The sequence below is a fragment of the Strix uralensis genome, chromosome 4 (assembly GCF_047716275.1).
Source record: "Strix uralensis isolate ZFMK-TIS-50842 chromosome 4, bStrUra1, whole genome shotgun sequence".
NCBI lineage: Eukaryota > Metazoa > Chordata > Aves > Strigiformes > Strigidae > Strix > Strix uralensis.
The window spans coordinates 78,599,375-78,621,541 of record NC_133975.1 but is presented as its reverse complement, the minus strand read 5'-3'; the positions used below and the strand labels follow the sequence as shown (position 1 = coordinate 78,621,541).

The window sequence follows — 22,167 nt, the reverse complement described above, 5'->3', positions numbered from 1 at the left end:
TCGAAATTCTGGTCCATCACTAAAGAGAGCAATGTAGCGCTCTGGCTAAAGAAACTCAGCACAACTACTCTCTGCCTCCTTCCTACCCGAGATGCTTTTCATATATGCTATATATCAAGGAAGTGAGGTCTACGTTCTGGGGTACGGCCCAAAACAATTTGAAAAATGGGCTGCAGCCACCGTTGGGGTCAGGTATAGAACAAAGTGAGGTGATGGCTGGAGAAGCCCCTCGGCAGCGATGCGGAAGCCTAACGCCGTTGGTCTGGGCAGCGCAGGGGAGCCGTGACCGGGCTCAGGAACATCAGGTTGACGAAGGTGGGGGGAGTGAGGGAGTGTGAAAGGCCGTAATACACAAATCCATCATGTGTGTCGAACTCGGACTTTCCCGTTGCACCACTTCCTGTTACAACAGATGTAAGATTTCAAGTGGACTTGCATGTTCTTCTGTGGTATCCGACTGATCCTGAGAGTTAAAAGCAAACAGTTTTTGTATGGGTCTCACAGATTTAAATCTGACTTACTCCTTTCTTCTGGTGTTTGATTTAAGGTGTGCATATCCTGGATGGTGAATCAGATCCTAGAAGATGTATGTGAGCCCGCTAGCCTTTGTTCCAGCTGTTGCGTTTGCCAGCTCGGCTTCAATACACACAGATGTTCTGCTGCCTGCCATTTCAACAGTTTGTACTGCAGCATTATTTCCTAATAATGCCTTTCCATGGCATGAGAACATGAGAACCATAGAGACCTCTAAATAAGTTCTTGGAGCTGGAGAGAAAAACAAAACCAAACAGAAACCCCCCCAAAACAGAAGCTAGGATAAAGCTTTCTCTCATATCACAGTGCATGTGGCTAACTGGAAATTGTTATGTTTTCTAGCAGGTCATAACACACTAATGTTGGCAATATTTTGGAATAACTCGTTCTTTATTTGCTACCATATGTAAACATCTTTTTCTATCACACGGACATCACAGTTTACATTATTGCTTTTATACTGTGGTAAACAGAAATTTCTATTAATACGCAGCTGTCTAAGCACAGTGTGATAAGAAGGAACTGCCCACAAGCTGTCTTGGGGCTGGGTTTTTTTCCTTCTCTAGAGAAAGACAATATACAGACTGGCACAAGAAACATCAGTCCAGAGATTGATCACCATTGTACTACAGCAACACAAAACAAGTATGACAGAAAGAAACAACAGGTTACATCTTTACCACACACTAACAGTATTTTCAAGAATTCCGACTGCTGAACTCCCACCTAACTAAATACAAACTTTTTCATCATGATAATTCTTAAAACAAGGCTAACCAATTTTTTTTTTTTTTTTTTGTAAACTGTTTGTTATTTAAACCAGGATGGAAAACCTAGAAAACGAATGCCTGGGGCTTTCTCTGTGTGTTTTTAATTTTTTGGGGTTTTTTTTGTTGTTTTGTTTTTCAAAGAGTGAGAACACAAAACTATTTATCTGAGGTGCTTATATTGGCCCCTTTTCCTGTTGTCCTTTAGGACAAAATGCCCTATTCTTTACTCTGCTCTATCAGATGACAGAAGCACAACCAGTTTAGAAACATTTTCAGTTTCTTGCTTCCTAAGTAGCACTGTCTTCAAATCGCTTTCTGATCAAGTTGGTTACTTATGAAGCAATGCATTTACTTACTGAAAGACTAGATTTTATTTCTGCTTGTGGTAAGCTTCTACTTATCTTCAGATTAATTTGTTCATGGCACCATATTTCAAGCATACACTAAACAACAGAAGCGGAGGTAGTTTGTTAAACAGTTGCTACAGGAACAACAAAAAAATTTAGAGAACCACCTTGTCTTCAGTTTTAGATTTTTCTTCTAAAATTACTATTGCATATAAGGTTTCACATAGTGAATGCTTTAAAGAGGCAGCAAGTTAGAAAACTAACAGTACTTGCAAATTCTAATAAGATAATACATACTTTAAAACATGACAGTTAATAAATAACAGGAGAATGTACCAAGGTTTTAAGACTCTTAGAACAAACCATGAGCAACAAATTCTGATACTAAACAAATTGATTATATCAACTTGCAGAAAGGTGGCCTACCTCCATTTTGAATCTTCCGTAACCTTTAAGGATTGTCACCCTACAACAGTTAGTATAAAATACCGCTGACGAGAAAAACACTGCTCTTCCCTTCCCTAAACACTTTTACCTTTTCCCATCTATTTTCTAGCTACCACCACAATACAATTAGCCTACCACTGGTGCAAAACGGGGACACCCAGTACTAGTCTACATATAGTGAGTGACTCCTAGACAGAAGGACTGGGCTACTTGGTTGTACAAAACCACATGCAAATTCTAACTGTTTACTGGGACGGTGCATTGGAGCCTAACGTAAACATTCACCTTAATTACTACATGCAAACTAATGTATTCCCATATATCTCGCTCATCTGATGATGGTTGGGTTTACTTTCTTCCCTTGTATGCTGCCAGTTTACTCCCAGCTCACACTTTGATTTTTAAGAAAAGAAAAAACCAAAGATGCATCTCTCATCGGGCTCAATCTGCATTCTACACTAAAACAGCTTAGGTGTGTGATAGGAAATGTGAAACTTGATGGCTGGGCTTTAAAAGCCTCAGCAGTAATTAAATGTCAGTCTCCTAGTGAACAAGGAGCCGAGTGAAAGTTTCAAGGCTGGAAAGACAAGGGGGTGTACATTATTTTTGCAACTGTTGCCAAAAAAATGAAAGGTGGCAGACTCTTAGCACAGGGGAGTGTTTGAGAGTGATGGCTTGAGCAGTTTTGTTACTTGCTAGCAAGCAGTAGATGAAAATAAAGAATGGGATCTCCTTTCCTGCTGCTGCTAAACATACTGGGGTCACTTCTGAAATTCAAAAAGTCGGTCTGATGTTGCTTGCAAAGGAGATGTACAAGCAATAGCAAAAATTACTAATGAAGGAAGACAAACGTGACAGAATCTGGGGCTAGAAAGTAATGGAGAACTAACCTCTCAGCCACTGGGAGGGTCCGCTTTCCACTTCTTTCCTCAGATTTTAGGGATGTCCAGTATCTACAAGGGTCAGAGAAACAGAGCTCCACCGCAGGACCTGCATCCCAGAACACTCTCCACAGCATCTCAGTTTTTTTCAGTGGTGAGAATTGCAGGGCCCAAGTACCTGGGAGTAGCAAAAGAACTAGGCTTCCTGTGGTCAGTTTTGTACCTAATCTAGTCAGTTTAGCTGTTCAGCTTACAAGCTGTGGCATTACCATAAATACTCTCCCTACAAGCATCTTCATGTGACTTTTTTTTTTTTTTGAGTAGCACCAAGCCAACACAGATGAGATGAACCCTTCTCCACCCTGCACGTTAAACTTGAGAGCTGTTCAACTCTCGTCTATATGTAAGGTGTCATAAAAAGAAAACAGAACTGCATTACCTCCTACATATATACTGCCTACCCTGATCGGGAGCCTTCCCAAAAATAAGAGATCACCAACCTTAAGGGATCGGGACCAACTGGGTGCAAGAAGTCACTAGTTACACAGTACAGGCTCCTAGAATTACTGAGGTGGGAAGGCACCTCTGGAGATCACATAGTCCAACGCCCTGCCCAAAGCAGGGGCACCTAAAGTAGACTGCCCACGACCATGTCCAGCTGGGTTTTGATTAGGAGATGTAGTATTACATATTATAATAATACATTTAATACTTACGTAGTGTAACATCACTCATTACAAAAAGGGGGTTGTCTTTTTTTCCTTCTTGTGTTCAATATTTGTATTCTTGAGGAATCTCTTAATGATTAGTCACTGACTAGAAGTTAACTAATTCACCTGAGATGATTAAAAAAAAAAAAAAAAAGGCATGAAAGCTTCTATCGGCATACAAATTTTGTGCCACTGTGTGCTATTTAGGTATATACTGAAAGAGTCTTTCCCAAATAACTCAAGCTTCTAAGGCTATGATCTGGTTACAGAACCAAAATAAAACACTGATTGAATAAAGCAGAAGGCACTTATTTCATAGTAGGTTTTAGAAAATGAAGTGACGGTCATACCAGATCTGTTTAAAGTTGCTTTAAGCAATAATTAGTCACAATATAGATGTGAAGTCCTATTGACTAGATTGTCTGAGGATGCCAAGACTAAGGAACATGTCACAGTTACATCCTTTCCATGGAAAATACATCTTTGTTAGAGACTTGTACTCAGGTGTGAATTTATTTTCACAAAATAGGGACTGCAGCTGCAGTAAAGTAATGAGTAAACTTTGTAAAAGGGCTAAATTAACTCTCTTGTATTTCCCACTGAGAATACCCCATTAGCTGCTAAAAGAAAGGGCTGACAACAGACACAAAGCCAAGCAGCCGAAGCAGCTGAAGTCAGATTAGAAAGTATCAAGAATTTTTACAGTAGGAATATTTTTAAAAGGAGTAGCTTTAGTCTGAGAATCTGATCCTCACACTGAAGATCTGTGGTTCTTTTTGTTTGCTTGCAAGCTTTTTCCAAGCATAGGAATTTGCTGGTACAAATCCACAGATAAAAAGAACTTCCTTAACCAGAAGAAATTTCTAGTAAGTATGTCAGTATGTTGATGGATTAAGCCTCTTCACCAAAATCATAAGCGACTAATACATCCCCTTCGTGGACCTCTTCATTACAGAGAAATTTAAAATTGATGAGTGAACGACTGACTACATGTACACAACAAGAACACAAAAAAAATCTAAAACCAGAGTAATTTTGACTAAAAAGGTTTTAAAAGACAATTAACAGTCAAACCTATTCATGGAAAACATGATGCGGCATTGATACCTGCTTCATGTTCCTGCACCAAGAAATCATAAAAGAAATTGTGAAAGCAAGCTATCCAGAGGCTCTCATAGATTTGTCGGTTGGTTTTTGTTTTTAAAAAGCTGTCCTTTGGAGAATAGCATATAAAGACCTGTAAACAGAGGTTGATTGTCCAAGCTTTCTTAACTGGATTTTGATTATTTTTTTTTAAATGTAAAAAAAAAAAGTTCCATCGTTAAACAGTTTTTGGTGAAACACGCAAAGCTTCCATCCAAATGCATAATTCCATTTTTTTATGCAGAACCTCATAGACTGCAGAGGAATTAAGGTTTCTTTGTGTTTTGTAAGGTTAGTATCACATCACAATCCAGCAGAAGTCCCTTAATTTTTTCATGGAATTTCTCTCTGTACTGGTTGAAGTGCATAATGCTTTCTGGTTCTTCTTCAAACCAGAATTTGTCAAACTCATAAACCAGATAACCTGTGAAGAAAATAAAATACAGATCTGCAAAAATGACCTCCACAATTTTCTGCTTTGATCTAGCTAGACCTAGAATGATCCTTTAGACTCTGTTCAATCCCTTAAAATAGCAACTGTCCCATCCTGGTCAACAGCAAGCTTTTAGACACTGTAATAATGAATAAAATAAAAAAATTCTGCAAATACTGAGTTTTCAGACTGCAGTCTCTAATATACAGAGAGGCACCCAAACTTATCCCTTAAATATACACTTGTGTAGCACAATGTTTAAGCATCAGGTGCATTTCCAATACGTGTTCCAGAAGGTAAACAGCTTGCTCTGGCTAATGAGAAAAGGGTGGAAACACACTCCAAAAAACCTAAGCTCTACATTGTAGGCCTCCCCCAGTAGTCTGTACTAAAGAAGCTACAGATACTTACAGTAAAACTGATGGAAGTGTTCCATCTGTGGCAATCCAGAGACCATGTTGTACAGATGAGACTTTAAAGCACCATTCTTAAGTAAGCTGTATGCCATTTCTGTCAGATTGATTCCAACTATTGCATAAGAATATCTGCAACACCAATCATAGGTCACATTTTACCTCACAGATGGAAGGACTTAAAAGCCTCCCTGTAACAGTCTGCATCAGGGTAACTGTAAGAGTCAATTTTTCCTACAGTACTTGTTGTCAAGCTGACTCTGGCCTACAGACCACTCCTTCTGTTCTCTGGCGCACCCAACCATGCAAAAGTTATTTAAAAACGCCCGTTTTCTATACAACAGTACGGCAAATAGTATAGGCAATAATGACATGGTAAGGCTAATCCACATTGACCTCAATTTGCTCATCTGAAATCATTAAGTCTGCTGGAATTAAAAATCAGGCATAAAAAAAACGTTGTTACAGTATAAATGGAACAGCCATCTCAACCTGTTCCTCAAACTGAAAAAAAATCTGTTTTTATGTTGCATGGTATAGAAAGCACTGCAATAGGAATTCTTAAAGGGCTGTTAAAACAGGTGTTTCTGGGGGCGGGAAAAAAAGGATTAATTTGTGTCAATGATATGGGTATTTAATTGATCTAAATGTCTCAGATATCCTATTCATGACCTAGTTGCACAAGGTAATATTATTTACCACTGAAGTCATGAAAGGCTCCCATTCTTGTTAGGTGGTTAACTGGGGACTAGATGGATCAGATGATCCACACAGGTTTCCCAGCTTTCCTCTGTATCTGACTGGTTTTAGAGTATATTTCACATGAGCTAAATGTTTTGATATGTAAAGTTTTCAAAAATGAAGTTAAACAACAGCAAAACATCTATTTGTATATACTTATTACAGAACAGAAACCTAGCAGAAAAGGGACCTTAAGAGAATCTATACCATCCCAACACAGGATCAGTAAGAAGGCGAAAAGTAAGTTTTAATTTGTAAATCTTGTCTAAGTCTATTACAAATAAAGTTAACTATGGTGTTAAAGGTGTTCACTGTGTTAACCACAGTCAATATTTTGCAATGTTTCTGTCCCAACAAGTCTATTCTGAAAAAAGAGCTGCACATAATTCCCAGCCTGAAATTGATTTCTGTTTGGTTTCTCACACCTTTCTACTTCAGCCCTTTTTCCATCCTTTAATGGAAAAAAACACAAATATTTTCCCCTTTATCTTCAGCACACGTACTTGGCAGTCTTCACATGAGCTCTTACACGGAACAAGTCAGAAAAAGCCAGAGTGACTTACCCCAGCTTTGGGTGATTTGAACGAGAAAGGATCTGACGAGCTTCGTCGGTGTAATGCTTACTAAAATACCTGTCAGGGTAAAACAGGATCTTCTGTTACTTTTTAAGGTCATCTAAAAAAAATACCAATGAGTTCAACATCAAAATGTGTAGCTTTAAACTAAAGCTGACTACTACTCTGTACTGGAAAATGGCACAAAATGAAAACCAAGGACAAGGTAGCAAATTAAATTATATTCAGTGTGAACTAATACTGTTGAAAAAAAATAATCATTGTGATCTGAACATCAAATATGAAGTTCACCCAAGTTTACAAATTAGCTTAGCAAAGTTACACAAACCTGTTTATTTTTCATTACAGTAATTCAGGAATTTTAAAAGCTTTTGACAAGTTACTTTCTAAGGTATAACCTATCAAATCTATCACACGACAACAAAAAAAATAAGGTGTCGTGGGCAACTTTCTGTTCCCCCCCTCGCTTGTTGGCCTCTATCCAACCACGCATTTACAGATGTGCAGCTGCTAGAAATGTTGACTTATTTAGAAAATACCATTTTTTCACTTTACAGAAGCCACCGTTTCTACTTGCTTCTATTCAGACTTTATTAGAAATAGCAATTAACTAAAAAAATACACAGATATTGAAAATCAGCTACAACCGAAATGAAATACTACGTTTCACTTACACCAGATTCACTAACCCCAGCAGGCCCATTCCTCTGAAGTCTGTTTTGGGGTCATCACCTTGGAAGCCAATGTCACACCACTGCTTGGTGATTCTGGCCTTCAGGTTCTCATGAGGCATCAGCAAATTCCAAAGCTGCACAAATATGCTTCCATGTTATGCACAGCTGCTAAAGTATTCCAAGTCACAAAATTCAGAACACTTGCTGCTGCACGTTAGAAACCATTCACCAAGGAACAGGATACAATCTGCATGATGTTCTTTTTCTGTTAGTGGCAATCTATAGTCGTACTACAATCGCTTATTTCAGCAATTATGAAAATGATTACATTTAACATTAAATGCAATAATTTTCCTTCACGGACAAAGCCACTGTATCCATACTAAAGGAACAAGGACTCATTTCACTTCAAAAATTAATTTATGTGTCATTTTCTGATAGGACAGCTATAAACTGAAATACGAATTCTCAACAAACACTTACTTAACACAGCAATGTTGGGACTTGCATAGCAGGTTGAGATACTTACGAAATGCTAAGAAAATGACATGCTAATATATTTGCACAGTAGAAGCTATTTAAAAAAGCCTCAAGCACTATTATGTTATTTGCTTGCTATTATTTATTGTTACCCAAAATACATTACTGATAGGTTTTACCTTCCAGCATTAAACTATTCTCTTTGACACTGACTGGGATGCAGTAATAAGAAAACACTAGTGTCTTATTTTGTAATTATTGGTTTAAAAATTTAAGACGTGCACAAAGTTAAATATCTTTTTAGTTACGGTCCTTCAGTGACACATTACAAAATTATTTTGCTATTTATGTGTTGTTTTATCTGTTTTCACACAAAATAATCTCAGTGCAAGTAACTCTAGTTTACTAATTTGTTTTGCTTTGATGTTGTATGTTGTATGTGTCTCTTCTGTAATGGCTTAGCAGTTCACAAGTAGAAAAGAGCTTTAAGTAGGCCAGCTGGTAAGAATACTACCAATAAATTAAGTTCATTCAAGCTGTTGGACTTGGAGGAGGAAAAAAAAAAACCAAACAAGCTTTTGTATTTAAAAGATTATTTTCACCTCGATTAACTGTTCCTCATGTTCTTCGTTATCCGAATCATACGGGACCTTCCTCAGATTTTCCACATTCAAATAAAGTCTTTTATAACCTGATATCTGCAGTAAGGTTATATGCAGATTTGTCTTAAACCTGAAATAATAACAAAACACCACACAGAAGCTATTAAAGAGGTGTAGTTAGCCTTAAACTCTTGCTTGAACTACCAGATAAGACCTTTCTTATGTTAATGCAACGTAAACGCTAGAATTATAGGAAGTGCTTTATGCTTATCTTTCAAACTAAGCATATTGGGTAACCTTACTGCTACATGGATGGTATTTCTACTTAAAGAAACTCTAGACAATTCCAGTGCTGCAGTCAGGCCCTATTTGCTTAAATTATGGAAGAAAAAAAAAACTTAGCTAAAATCTGTGATGACACAAGAGAACTCCATATATCGTCCTGACCCCTGTACCTTCACCTACCTCCAAACTTTTTGCAAGTCTTAAAGTGAAACTTTGTCAGAAATACTTATAGCTTCAAAGAAGCATTTCATTAAACTTTCAAATTTTGACAGTTCATGATTTTTCCTCTCAATCGCTCATAATTACTTATGGAGATGAATGCCAACATTAATCAGACATCACTATATATCTCAAATATATCTAAGCGATTACATAGTTCATGTAATCAACCTAGGTGATAATCGTATGACTTAGAAATAAAGCGTAACAGAAGGGACTTGCAAGATAGAGATGCAGTTATCCCAAATCCATGCAATTTACCTTCTAGAACTGAAGAGGACATAACCATACCTTATTTTCCTATTTTATTCTAAAGATTTCTGCTGAATGGCCCAAATATTTTATCAGATTAAGCAACTGTGAGAACACACCAAGAAGTCAGAATTATCTGCCGTGAAGAATTCATGTTCGAGTTCCAAACATACCCTGTATCCTTCTGTTCAATTTTCTTTTCTTTCATTACATCTCTAACACACTTCTCCACTTCAGCTTCCTCGGCATGTACAGCATTTCTTAAAACCTAGGCAGTTAACACAGTAAAAGACTTCAGTAGGAATGCAGAAATCTATCATCACTTCATTCTTATTTCTCAGCTTCTGTATACCTGTCACGTACGTACTCTTTACTATAAAAGTCAATTTATTGCAAATTTTTACAATAAACGGGGTCAAATCACATATAAAAGCTCTGCATTAATTACATAAAAGCATAATTTGTAACTTTGTCAGACTGTAAGCAACAATGTTTACACAGGAGTCTCAAAAAGAATAAATAAAAAGCTTGAGAGTTGCTTAGTCTAGGTTCCTGTTTGTGTTAAAATGCTGAATTGAAACATGTTCTTCCTAATCCAACTGAAAAACACAGCTCTCGAGGAGCAAAAGTGATAAAACTTCAATAAGGAAATAATGCTTCTGAATTAGGAGACTGTGAACGGACAAAGTTGAGGTTTCAATGCTGTGATGAATATACTTATGAATGACTTAATGTAAGATACTGCTATTCTGCAGTTTTCTAGAGTAAAGGGCAAATGATAGTAATGATAATTACACACTGCCTACCTAAAATCACTTCACAACAATTTAACTTGGTCTTCTGAACTTTTTATGGTCACAGCGCATTCTTTAGTACAATTCATGTTGACACCAAAGCAGCTCCATTGCAGTAAAGCAAAAGGTTAACTCTTTTAAAACTGAACATCAATAAATTTGATATAATGATTTAAGAGATGCTAAAAGACACACCCCTACTGTGCTCTACTGCAACAAAGATGCTCGTTGCAGTCACTAATTCTCTCTCAACATCCCATTGCAGTGACCGTGTAGAAAAAGGGGGAATACAGTCACCTGTCTAAAGAGGAAAAGTTTTGCTCAAGATATACAAACTCAAGGGTTTGAACTGTTAGCTTAGGTTCAACTGCTACAGGAAAATTGGAATGAGCTTGTCAGATGTCTGCCTGCAAACCTGCATTACATTTTTTTCCACAATTCAAGACACTACTGTATACACTACATTTCATTGTTTTACCCGTGTTTTATCTATATCACGCTTCTTGTTTCTACAAAAACAGCAAAAGAGATTGTTGTGACAGAGAACTGACCCTCTCCCAGAGCAGAAGCTCCGAGAGATGACTTGCTAAAGAGCAGGTAACCTTCCAGAGAGATGGAAACAAACATTTGAAGGGATGTGAGGGTTACTTTTGAGAAGCCCTGACTAACCCTAGCATACAGAACCCCAAGTGCTGTTCTCTCCTCTCCGCCTTTTATTCCTCTACTTCCCTCCGCCCTCAAAAAGTAAATGCGTGTGATCTTTCCTGGGATCTGTCACTGAAAGAAGGTTTTATTACAGCTTAATCTCTAGTATCTTTTACCTTATTCTTTGACGATTCCAGTGAATGTTCTGAAATACAAAAAAAAGTAAAAGTCACAGTTACATTGAGCTGAATTGTTTTAAATAATTGACAGTAGGTGTTCTTGTGGCATGTATTATAAAGTTTTGCACCCCTTTAATACATGCAATTAATCAAGAATTACTCAATCTTATTATCAACAGGTATCAGGTAACTGAAAGTCTTAATTTACATTGATTTTTTTTATAATCCTCGAGTAAAACGCTGAAAATTTTTTTTTTTAAAACATCGATCAATTATATGGACAAAAATAAAGACAAAGTTGAAAAGATGTTGAGACAAAAATATGTCTTGATGTTTTTCCATTCTTAGAAATGTTTTTGTTACCAAAGAATAAGGAAGAAAATTCACTTACTCAAGCTACTGTTAAAACGGCAAAAACTGTGCAGTTTCTTAAATTACAATTTCAGATCAAAATTCTGCATCAAGCACCCTTCCTCCCTTCCCCAGAAAAACGCATTCACGACTGTTCTGGTAATAACGGGAAGGTAAAAACCAACACAACGTAACGGGAGGACTCTGGGGAAAAAAACCTTAAGATTTCTGGTTCTCTTTTTGAAGCTAACCGGAATTAGCTTATGCAAGCGGGCAAGGAAACTGGACCTGCCATTCCGATTTAAAAATCTCCCAGCATGGCCGGGAGGGAACAGTGCACACACGATCCAGGGGCTGCCCCCGGCCGGGTCCTGGTGTCCAGCTCTTTGTTTTTCCAGCTAGTTTCCCACATTACCTATGCTCAGCGTCCGCCGCGCCCCTGCCCCCGAGCCGTCAAAGACCCGCTGCAATTCGCATTTCCGCGTCAGCAGCCTCAAGATCCACTTCAGCCAAAACCGAAAGTAGTTGCTGTACAGGAACCCCCAGAAGTACACCAACATCTTCTGCGGGAAGAAAGCCCCGCGTTAGCGGGAGGTGGGGGGACGGCAGCCCCCAGCCTCCCCCCGCCCCGACACCCCCAGCCGCCATCACTGGGGGGCAGCTCCCGCCCTCACACACACACACACACACACACACACCCCCCACACCCCGCCCATCACCCTCAGGCCGGGCCCCGCTCAGCCCCGCGCCGCCCTCACGGGCTGTTGTGGGTCCGCGCCCCCCGCCAGCGCGAGCTGCAGGGGGGAGGCCCGGCCCGGCCCCGCGGCTGAGGGGAGCGGGCACCTGCCCCGGCAGCGCCCCGCGCCCACCCTGACGGCGACCTAAGGGCGCCCGGCCGCCCCCCGCATCCTCCCGCCGGAAGCCGCCGCCTTCCCCGACCTGGAAGTGATGGCGGCGGCGGAAGCGCCGGGTGGGAGGAGGGTCCTTCCCCGTCCCGGCCGCCGTTGCCGGCCGTGCCGCCCGCTCCTCTCCCTCACCTTGGCGGCGGGGCCTCGGCCTGCTCCGCCGGGAGAGGAGGGCCGCCGCGGGCAGGGCCGCCGCGCGCCGCGGGCAGGCGTAGCCGCCTTCCCTCTGCAAGCGGCTGTCCCTTCCCTTGGTGCCTGCTCGCTGATGCCTGCAAGCAGTTGGTGCTAACTGCTGTCAGGGGCCTCCGACAGGAATGCGCCCAAGGACAGCACTTTTGCAACTGTGATGGGCCCCTCACTCCAAAAAGGACATTGAATTACTCGAGTGTGTCCAGAGAAGGACAACGAAGCTGGTGCAGGGTCTGGAGCACATGTCGTACGAGGAGCGGCTGAGGGAACTGGGGGGGTTTAGTCTGGAGAAGAGGAGGCTGAGGGGAGACCTCATTGCCCTCTACAACTACCTGAAAGGAGGTTGCAGAGAACTGGGGATGAGTCTCTTGAACCAAGTAACAAGAGATAGGACAAGAGGGAATGGCCTCAAGTTGTGCCAGGGGAGGTTTAGACTGGATATTAGGAAGCATTTCTTTCCAGAAGGGGTTGTTGGGTGTTGGAATGGGCTGCCCAGGGCAGGGGTGGAGTCCCCATCCCTGGAGGGGTTTAAGAGTCAGGTTGACACAGCACTTAGGGATATGGTGTAGTTGGGAACTGTCAGTGTTAGGTTAATGGTTGGACTGGATGATCTTCAAGGTCCTTTCCAACCTAGATGATTCTGTAATTCTGTGATGGGAACATCCTGGGGAGGGCAGAGAAACCAACAGACACATGTGTTAGTCAAAATGAGAAAGCTGAGAAACTTTACAGACAGAGCCATGAGCCAAGACAGAATCACTGAATCATCTAGGTTGGAAAATCCCTTGAAGATCCTCCAGTCCAACCATTAACCTCACACTGAGCCTTCTCAACTCCACCAGATCCCTCAGCGCTATGGCAAGAGGAGGCCTTATGTGAAAAAAACTTCATGGGAAGGACACTAAGACACCTATTCAACAACCACTAGGGACCACCCCAGACCACCGAAAACCCCCATGGAAGCTCCTCAGAGACACCCAAATTTTAGTACTCGAGCAATGTATTAACATATGCATTAGATCCTCTGGAAATAGGTGTGTACGTCTCAAAAATTACATGAATATTCATTTCTTTTATTGTATATAATGAGTGTGCTTCTGTCTTGCGGCATGCACGTTAGGTGGAGTGATCCCCTGTGCATCCAGCGCTGCAATAAAGAATGCCTGCCTTCTAAAACTTCTAACTAAGTCTTAGGGGGTTCTTTTGAGACTGAATTTACATTAACACCCTGGCTCCGGGCGAAGGGCAAGCGGAGGGCAGTCTCAGGCTGGCTTGCGGGCTTGATGCTCAGGCTAAACCGCCTCCTGCCCCCAGAGCCCAGAGGCTTTGGCTCCTGGTGGGGTGTCCCAGGGGACAGGGTGCCTCCTGAGGTGACAGTTAACACCTACAGCTCGGTTGTGATGCGTTGCAAAGCCTGGGGTCGCTTGTGCCTGTTGAAGTGTTTACCAAACTGTGCTCGAAGACTTGTTCTTGCCTCCGCTGTAGCTGAAGGCAACGCTAATCAGAAAGATGCTATGAATTTAGTTGGGCTTGATGCTTTTAAGGCGGGGTGCTTTGCCCTAGATCCTGTTTTGCCACTGCTGAACGGAGGTTCAGCCCAAGTGTTCCATTTCGTTCCGATCAGTACTTCCATTGTGTTATAATTAATGATTATTTCAGTAAACACGGGTGGAACAGTTCCTTTGAGGACAGCAGAAGGAATTCCTTTTCCTCTAAATTGTATGCTAAATTTGGAGGGTTGAAAGGGAGCTGACAGACTTGCTTGACCAGATTCTGATACATTTTTTAATATGAGGAAATTGAAGTACCTTTTACACAGAATCAAAAGCCACACAGCAGGTCTGGTAGCCTGGTGTACCACAGACAATTTCAGAGGGTGGACCAACACTTTTGGCATCCTCCCTTTGGATTTTTGCACTGGTAGGGGTGCAGAGTTTCATGCGGGGGAATTGTTGATACATGAATTTCAATTATTTGCTCATCCGATTCCTACTCTCAAAAAATATGAGGAGAGGTAGTGCATGTTAAGCGGCAGCAGGTGGTCATTTTTTTCAGTGTAACTTCTTAAGTGGGTAATCTGACTTTTAAAGCATCGGAGTGCTACTGGATGAAAATAAACTAAAAAATATTTCTTTCTGTTAAAAAGTATTCTCACTTGGTGACAGGATGGCATGATGGTTCTATCACGTTACCTGCATATAAGTTTGTCCAAGGTAGCCAAAAAAACTGCAGAAAATATCTTGAAAAAATATCAGAGATCCAGTGCCTAAGAACTGATAAAAGAAACTGGAAGAAATTTGTCTGTGTTGCAGGGCCTAGGTAAGCTACAGCTCCCACCTAGGGGAAACAAGTCTGAGCAAATAATCCAGATCAGGGAAAAAAAGATTGTGCTACACCTCTCCTCTGACAATTTGGCAGAGCACTGCTGCTGCGGCGGTATTTAAACACAGCCAGGCTGAAAGCTCGTCGTCAGGAGAATCCTGGCTTCAAGCAGCGGTGGGGTGTTGATGTTGGGAAGGCGGAGGAGCTGTAACAACGTGAAGAAATGGAAGGGTGGTCAGGTCCTTGCTGTCAGTCTTTATGCCCACGCCTGGATTGCTCTGAGAGAGTTCACTGGGAGCATGAGCTACCGGAATTGCTTCGAAAGCCCAGCAGGTGCACCCTTAAAGCGTGGGTCTGTGCAAACAGCGCTGAGAGAAGTTTGCAGCTGATGAGATTTTTGTTGATGTGTACCAAAATAAAACCTTCCTACTGCTTCAAGAGTTTCACTTTCCGTTGCAACTTTTGATTGATTAAATAGCTTCATATCAATATTTTTTTTCCCTGTTATTTATAAATAGAGATTCCTTTTGGTATGGATTGTTAAGAACCAAAGCAACTTCTTCTACCACATATTTTGGAATTTGTTCCACTTCCTATTTGGGTCTTGAACTTTACCGTAACAAGAATTATGCACAGTACACGATCGCTGTTTTCTCAGCCAGTTCTCTCTGCTTCCAGTCTCCAGGACTGATGTGTAGAGTATCCGGTGTTGACAATACATTGCACCACACTTCTCTGTGTTATAATCAGACTTGTTGAGGTAAGCTTGAAAATGTTTAAGGTCTTGTTTTAAAGCACTTCTGTAATGTTTAAAAGATGTGTTGATCTAGTCTATACTTATTTCGCTCATACAAGGCTTTCTTTATTTATATCTGTGTTTTAAAGTAAAAGTAACCAACTTTTAAAGTAACCAATCACATTTGTTTATTTAAAAAAATACTAAAGCATGCATTTTTGACAGATTTTTCACAGTCTTTTATGACTTGTTAGTAAAAAGATACTTATCTACTGTAAATAAGGCAGGAGGTAAGGGTGATTATACCGAACCCAGTAGTTTCAGGTGCATTAATTTCTGTTTAGGTTCCAAACATCATCATCTCTCTCAGTGTGTAACAAGCAAGTGTGAACACTTGACTTAATTGGTTTCTTTACGGAATCAAGTCATCCAGCAGTGAGCATGTTTGATTTTACACAAATGTTAGTACTTGAACTGCACAAGATGCTTCTCTATCATCCTGTTCAGTCAATTAATAAATTATATTAGGACAGTCAAAAATATAAGTGCAACCCACATGCAAAAGAATCCATTACTTGTTTCACCCGTGAGCCTGTAGTTTGTCAAATATTTATTTTAGTCTTTCTTATCTCTACTCTTGTTTACACACAGATGTGTGAAAACAGTATCGAAAATGAGAGACAATCATTTTAGGGTGAAAAGACACTCAGTTACAAAGCACAAGGGCAAGTCTAGAAACTCTTTCTTGCAGGTAAGCCACCTCGGTGGAACTAGTCCATTGAGTGACTTGTTTAGTGGAAGTATTAGCAGTTACTCAGCAACATGCTCTATATACAGTATTTTTAAAGGTGATCAGCTTGCCAGAAATGCAGAGTCTTCTGCTGGGAAGTAAAACTGGTCTGAAATATTTAAGCCCCTTCAAAAAACCCGAAACATAAACCATCTTAATCCAGTTGTAGACAGTTCTTGAGCATATGAAATAACGTACGAAGAGTGCCCTGCGAGGGAGGTGTTCAGAAAGCATGGAGCAAGTAGGACAGCCGATTTGAAAGTAGCTCCCAAGGCAGTGGAAGTTCACGACTGTTGTGATTTGAACTCGGCCAGCAGCCAAACACCATGTAGCCGGTCGCTCACCCTGCCTCTGCCTGGGGATGGGGAAGAAATAAAGGGAGGCTCATAGGTTGAGATAAAAAGCAGTTTAGTGATTGTAATAAAACAATAATGGGAAGTACAAATGGGTAATGTACAATGTGATTGCTCACCACCCGCCAACTGATACCCAGGGACTGATATCTCGGCCAGGTTCAGCTCGACCGCAGACTTTACTCTCTGTGCCGCTGCCTACGTGGTGCCTGGTGCTGCAGCCCCTGAAACGTGAGCAAACCCCCCTCCTTCCCGGTCACATGCTATGGAATACTCCATCGGCCAGTTTGGGTCTGGTGCTCCGGCTGTGCCCCCTCCCAGCTGAAGAAAAATTAATTATCCGAGCCAAAACCAGGACAATGACATTTTCAGTGATTAAGTATTTTCCTTTTTTTTGAGGAACAGTTAATGCACTGCCTCATCTTAAGTTAGTGCGCTAGTCTAAGAAGCCAGCATTAAGTACATGCTCACCACAGCTCAGTGTGGCTGAGTAACTGCGTCTGCTTTAGAGTCAGCCTTAATAACTAACATCTAATGCATTCAGTGGTTGTGTCCACAGATGTTCCTGGTACAACGTGTAGCCTGTTATTAGTTTCTGGAAATATGTGATGTTGGTGTGTTTTTTTTTTTCCTTACTGGGTCTGAAAATAAGCAAAGATTAAGTGTTAAGATTTCTGTTATTCTTATCTTCAGCAGCCCTCCCCCTTGACCACATCATTTACATGTTCACTTTGGCTTTGTAACAGATAAAACACCAGCCAGTCAATTAAAAGGCATTTTATTCATTATTAAAAGGCATTTCATTCATTACAGGGGAGATATTTCATGTTTATTTGTCCCTCTTAGTTCTAAATCTCTATTTTGCTGCAAACTTGCCAAAGTCTATGTCGATCCTCCATGAGAAGCAGTGCCTTGAGCTTTTAGTTTAACTTGGAGAGGGAAACGGTGATGCGGAGGCATATGGTAAATAAGCTATCCCTTCCCTTTATAAAGTATGTTCTAGAAGATGTATTCGATAGAGGGACTACTTTTTCGTTTGCTTACGGATTGCTGAGGACCTGAAAAGGGAGAGGAGTGTGCCCGCCATAAAGGGAAGGCACCTGCGTGAGGGATGGCAGAAGGAAAATACGTTTGCCAGCGTACGTTAGACTTTCACCGGGTTAGATTTTGCAGCCGCTTTCCCTACTTTTTCTTTAAAGATGAACTGAAAAGCTTTGTTTCTTCATCCGACTGTGCTAAACGCACGGATTAATCGTCCACTCCAGCTCGGCTTCCTGACACCACCTTACCCGCAAACAAACGCACCTGAAATGAACAGAACCCTGATAACTTGGGGGGAGCAGCACCTGCCTCGGGGCCCAGCCGAGCCGGTTGTGCTGTAAAAACACAGCCTGGGCTTCTCGGGAGGGAAGAGGGGTTTCGGGGGGGGCTCAGCGGCGGGGATGGGCGTGGGGTCCCGGTCACACCAGGGTGATGTCTCCGGTGGGGACGCCCGGTGGCGGGAGGAGCAGGTCCCGAGTCTGGGAAGCGGGGTGGGGGGGCCGGGACATGCCCCCCCCCTCCCTCGCTGCCCCGGCCCCTTTCGGCGCAAGGGGCGGGCAGGGTGGCGCGGCCACGCCCGGCCGGCAGTTGCCCCGGGCGAGGAGTCGCTAGGGAGGGGGGGGGCAGCGCCCCGCGGGGAGATGCGGCTCCGGCACGGCCCGTTCCTGACGGCGCTGTGCCTCGGCGCCGCCTTCCCACTCCTGTGGTTCGCGGCGTGGACGGGGAGACGAGGTGGGAGCGGGCACCGGCCGCGGGGGGCGAGGAGAAGGGCGGGTGGCACGGCGGCACCGGCTTGGCTCCCTGCCCCGAGCCGTCGGGGGCCACGGAGGCCCTGGGCTTCCCCCCCCCGACGACGGCAGGGCAGCGGTACCGGGGGGGAGCGGGGCCATCCCGGCCAGCGGTGGGGAGATCGGGTCGCCCCCTCCCCTCCCGGAGCCCCGCCGGAGGAGGGTCGGTAACGGCTTCGCGGCCGCCCGGGTCGGGGGTTGTTGCGGGGGGAGACAGGGGGCTGCCCCCCTGCTCGGCGCCTCCAGTGGGTCTCACGGCAGCGGGTGTCTGGGGGTAAAGGGGAACCGGGCGCGAGTGGGAGGTTGGCCCCGGGGAAGACTGAGGGCGGGGGGCTCGCCGGTCCCCACCAGGGTCATTCCTTCCACGCACCGAGTTACAAGTTTGCGTGACAGCTTACGGGATTGGATCCATGGGTCAAACCGGTCCGATTTAAAACAAATTTAATAAACAATTTTAATAGATGTTACCAACAAGCATCCTGCCTTGGGATGGAAAGAACAAGTCTAAAGGTGATTGCTGTGGCTGTCACTTCTGAAGTGCTTCGAATATTACTCGGGGAGGACAAAGTAGCATTATCCATTCTGCAGCTGTATTTGTGCTTCACGTACAGTCGCTTTTTCACGTGTGTGTTTCCAGCCCCAGAACCAGTGTTCAATCCAGAGATAAAGTACCTGAGTTTTTATATTTTTATTTATAAACGTTAAAATTACATCATATCTTTTTAATAGGCTATGTAGGTGGTACATGTTGGATAGATCTACGGAAAGCCATGTCTAAGATTCTCTGAGCCTACATAGGAAAGATAAAACTGATGCTATTTTCTGAAAATAAATTAGAAGGTCTCTCCAAATAGTACCTCTGAGGCCTGCAGATGTGGCTCATTAGGTGGCTTTGGGGTGAGGGAGAGAGGGTGGATCTTGGAGTGCTTCCTATATACACCTTTACAAAAGGTTTTATAGATGCAGAAGAATTAGAATAAGCCAATTAGTAATTTCTGGGATGAATGCAGAACTCCGAGTTGCTGTTAGTTTATTTATATTAATTGTTTTCGTAACAAGTAGAAGTGGCAATAGAGATCTTGGCCCCACGACGGAATACAGAACAGAGCCAAGACAGTGCTGATCCTCCTGCCTTTATCCTTTCTTGGCAGCTGTATGGTTGGTTATCTTGCAACACCTGACACGTTTCTCAGGGGCAGTCCTGCTAGGATCGGGGAAGGAGAAACAGAAGTACAAGCAGGGTGTGTCTCAAGAAACTGAGATCCGAGAGATGATAGAATGAAAGCATTTGTCCCATCCACAGTTACCACCCCTATCACCATGTTATCTTGTGACTTGTATTTTGTGACTCCTCGTTGCTGAAATTCCATTTTCACTCTGCTTTCTTTTTTGTCCTTTCGCTGCTCACATTCGGTGCTGGGGTGTTTTGCTTTGGAGTAGTTTTGTTGGGTTTTCTTGGGGCAGAAGGGTAATGTGTTGTGGTATATATGTATATGTGTTGTTTTAACTTTTCTCTTTCCGCAGTTGTCTCCTCCTCCGCAGTAAACAGAGTAACTAATTCCTTTCAGATGGTATCATTTTCCTAATGATTATTATTAACACCTGTTTTCATAACAAACTTTTAACCATTACAAATGTAAATATGTAGTGTTCAGAGACAAGTTCTCTCTTAAGCTTGGTAAATCTCACAAACATGTAAATAAAGAGTTGATACTAGTAACTAAAGGAGGAGGTAATAGCACATGGTGAATGGCTTTGTGTTGAGTTTGCGTGGCTGGAAAAGATAGTCTTTGCTCCTGAGTGGTGTTAGAAGACAGAAGCAGCCTTCGACCCATCCAGAAAAACCCAGGAGCAGCCCTATGTTTTTACCTTTTTCCACAGAGGGAGCAGCATTGGGAGTTAAACCTCTCTTCTTCCCTTCTGCGCTGCTGGACTTGCCTTTCCACTGACATGCCTAGAGCACTACAGGAGTCCCCACTTTTCTCGCACCTCAGACTGCAACGTTTATTTGCTTTTCTAATGCCTTTTTCACTTACCCCACCTGTTACTGGAAGGTCAAGTACTGTCTCAGCTTGTCAACTCCCATCTCTTTCACTCATCAAATGTTCTTCTCTGCCTCATTTTCTTCCACACATTTGTTAAATCTCCACTTCAAGTTTCCTCCTCTGCTTTGTCCATTAAAACGTTCAGGCTGCTCTTGATCTTTGGCTGCAGGGTATCATGCTAAGCAGCAGTAGTCTGTAGTGTTCCCTTCAGTTTCTATCCAGTTATTGTTTTTTGGATTGTAGTGATGTTGGGATTGCAAATGATGTTTGTTGTACAACTAGGACAGGGCATCCTAGCTCAAGACTAGTGGTCTTAGGTACTTCCCTAATATGAAAAGTATGTAATAGTCCTGTAAAATATTGTTCAGTTTCTCTGCAGTCTCAAAGCCTTTCAGACCTTGAAGTGTAAACCGGGTGTTGGCTCTGTCCTGATTTCTGTGCAAATAAAAATCAATAGCTTAAGCCAGTGACCTCTAAACGCCTTATACTAAGGAGCTAGCTAGCTTGAGAGATTTGGGTTGAAATGTGTTTGCTGTCAATGACAGCAGTAAATAATTGGCTGTTTGGTACTGCTTCTAACTGCTCACTGCAGCCTGAGTGTTGACTTGCAGTTGTGAGACTTAAGTACAGGTAACTTGAACCGGCATAGCAGGCAAGATGCTTCTGCATCACTCATGCACTTCAAAATGAAAGTTCAGGATCTACCAAAGTCACTAGACTTCAGCTATTGTCAATAATACTATATGCATTTTTAACTATCCTTACAAAGATGTTTTCATAGTCATTTTTTCCATTGCTTTACAGATAGAAGCAGATGTTTAATTTTAAATAGGCTGATACTTTTGTGGGGGGAAAAAAAAAAAAGAGATAAAAGTAATTACAGAGACAATAGGTAAACACCATATGTTCAGCAAGACCTGACACTGTCTGTCTAAACTTGCCTGGTGATTCCTTCAACATCCTCTAGAGTGCTTGCGAAGGCAGGCTGCTATTAGCAAGTAATCAGATGGACTGCTGTAGCAATACCTGTTCTACGTCCTGCATGGCTTTGCTGTGAGCTTTTTGGTCCCTCCCCCGCCCCCAAGCAAAACCTGTCTGAAGCAAACAGTTTGCATCTGAGGACAGGAAAGGCTGTTGTCAGGATGATGCGGATGTTCCTGCTGTTGTGCAACTGAGTTACAATCCACTTCTTAATTCCCCTGACGAAAAGTATGTGCTCTCATATAAATACTCTTCATATAGATTTGTGGTTATGGAATACAGCTCACAATATATGTAGTGGTTTTCTCACACAGTTTTAGCTGCTGTTTTCCATGTAAATGTTCATCAACAAGAAATGTCACAGGTATACAAAAATATGAAAGTAAATGTAAGGAGGTAGCAAATCTTCAAAAACAGTAAAGGAGAAGGCAGGAGTGCATTATGAACTCACTATGAGCTTACATAAAGCTTTTTCAGAGGAAAGACTATTCCTGAATAAAGATAAACTTTGGTGTCTTGGCTGAATAACAATGAATTTTTTA

The 22,167-nt window shown here is 42.2% G+C and overlaps 2 protein-coding genes across 8 annotated transcripts in view; one reads left to right on the top strand and one right to left on the bottom strand.

The window, feature by feature from the left end:
* The window catches only part of MGAT4D (MGAT4 family member D), a 98,017-nt gene that overhangs the window by 38,732 nt on the left and 37,118 nt on the right, over window positions 1–22,167 (top strand). For 2 of the 3 annotated variants that reach the window (XR_012628800.1, XM_074867364.1), the window contains exon 1: window positions 18,412–18,543. The exons of the other annotated variant lie outside the window; for it this stretch is intronic. Coding sequence is in view for 1 of the 2 variants with exons in the window: in XM_074867364.1 (XP_074723465.1) it covers window positions 18,453–18,543 (91 nt within the window). In the remaining variant the exon portion in view is untranslated. Of the gene's footprint in view, window positions 1–18,411; window positions 18,544–22,167 lie in introns of those variants that run through there. 3 annotated transcript variants of the gene reach the window in all.
* On the bottom strand, window positions 906–12,587 carry ELMOD2 (ELMO domain containing 2). 5 transcript variants are annotated; one of them, XR_012628799.1, is made up of 10 exons: window positions 12,345–12,411; window positions 11,891–12,038; window positions 11,122–11,150; window positions 9,680–9,774; window positions 8,751–8,880; window positions 7,669–7,802; window positions 6,983–7,051; window positions 5,677–5,810; window positions 3,696–5,256; window positions 906–3,157 (listed from the first exon to the last, which is right to left on the bottom strand). XR_012628799.1 is itself a non-coding variant. In XM_074867359.1 (9 exons), the coding sequence occupies exons 2-9, from the start codon at window positions 12,033–12,035 to the stop codon at window positions 5,099–5,101; spliced, it is 894 nt and encodes a 297-aa protein (XP_074723460.1). In that variant the 5' UTR covers window positions 12,036–12,038; window positions 12,513–12,587; the 3' UTR covers window positions 906–5,098. The 5 variants fall into 5 exon arrangements, 4 of the variants coding, with proteins under 4 accessions (XP_074723460.1, XP_074723458.1, XP_074723461.1 ...); XM_074867359.1 differs by lacking the exon at window positions 12,345–12,411 and adding an exon at window positions 12,513–12,587 and having other exon boundaries at window positions 906–5,256; XM_074867357.1 differs by having other exon boundaries at window positions 906–5,256.

Bases quoted from the DNA above. Each gene is read 5' to 3' on its own strand.
- ELMOD2 (XM_074867359.1), bottom strand. From the start codon at position 12,035: ATGTTGGTGTACTTCTGGGGGTTCCTGTACAGCAACTACTTTCGGTTT. The intron at 9,775-11,121 runs GTAAAAGATACT...TTAACTGCCTAG, and splicing joins TGGAATCGTCAAAGAATAAG to GTTTTAAGAAATGCTGTACA. The intron at 7,803-8,750 runs GTGAAAATAATC...ATATTTGTGCAG, and splicing joins ATGAGGAACAGTTAATCGAG to CTTTGGAATTTGCTGATGCC.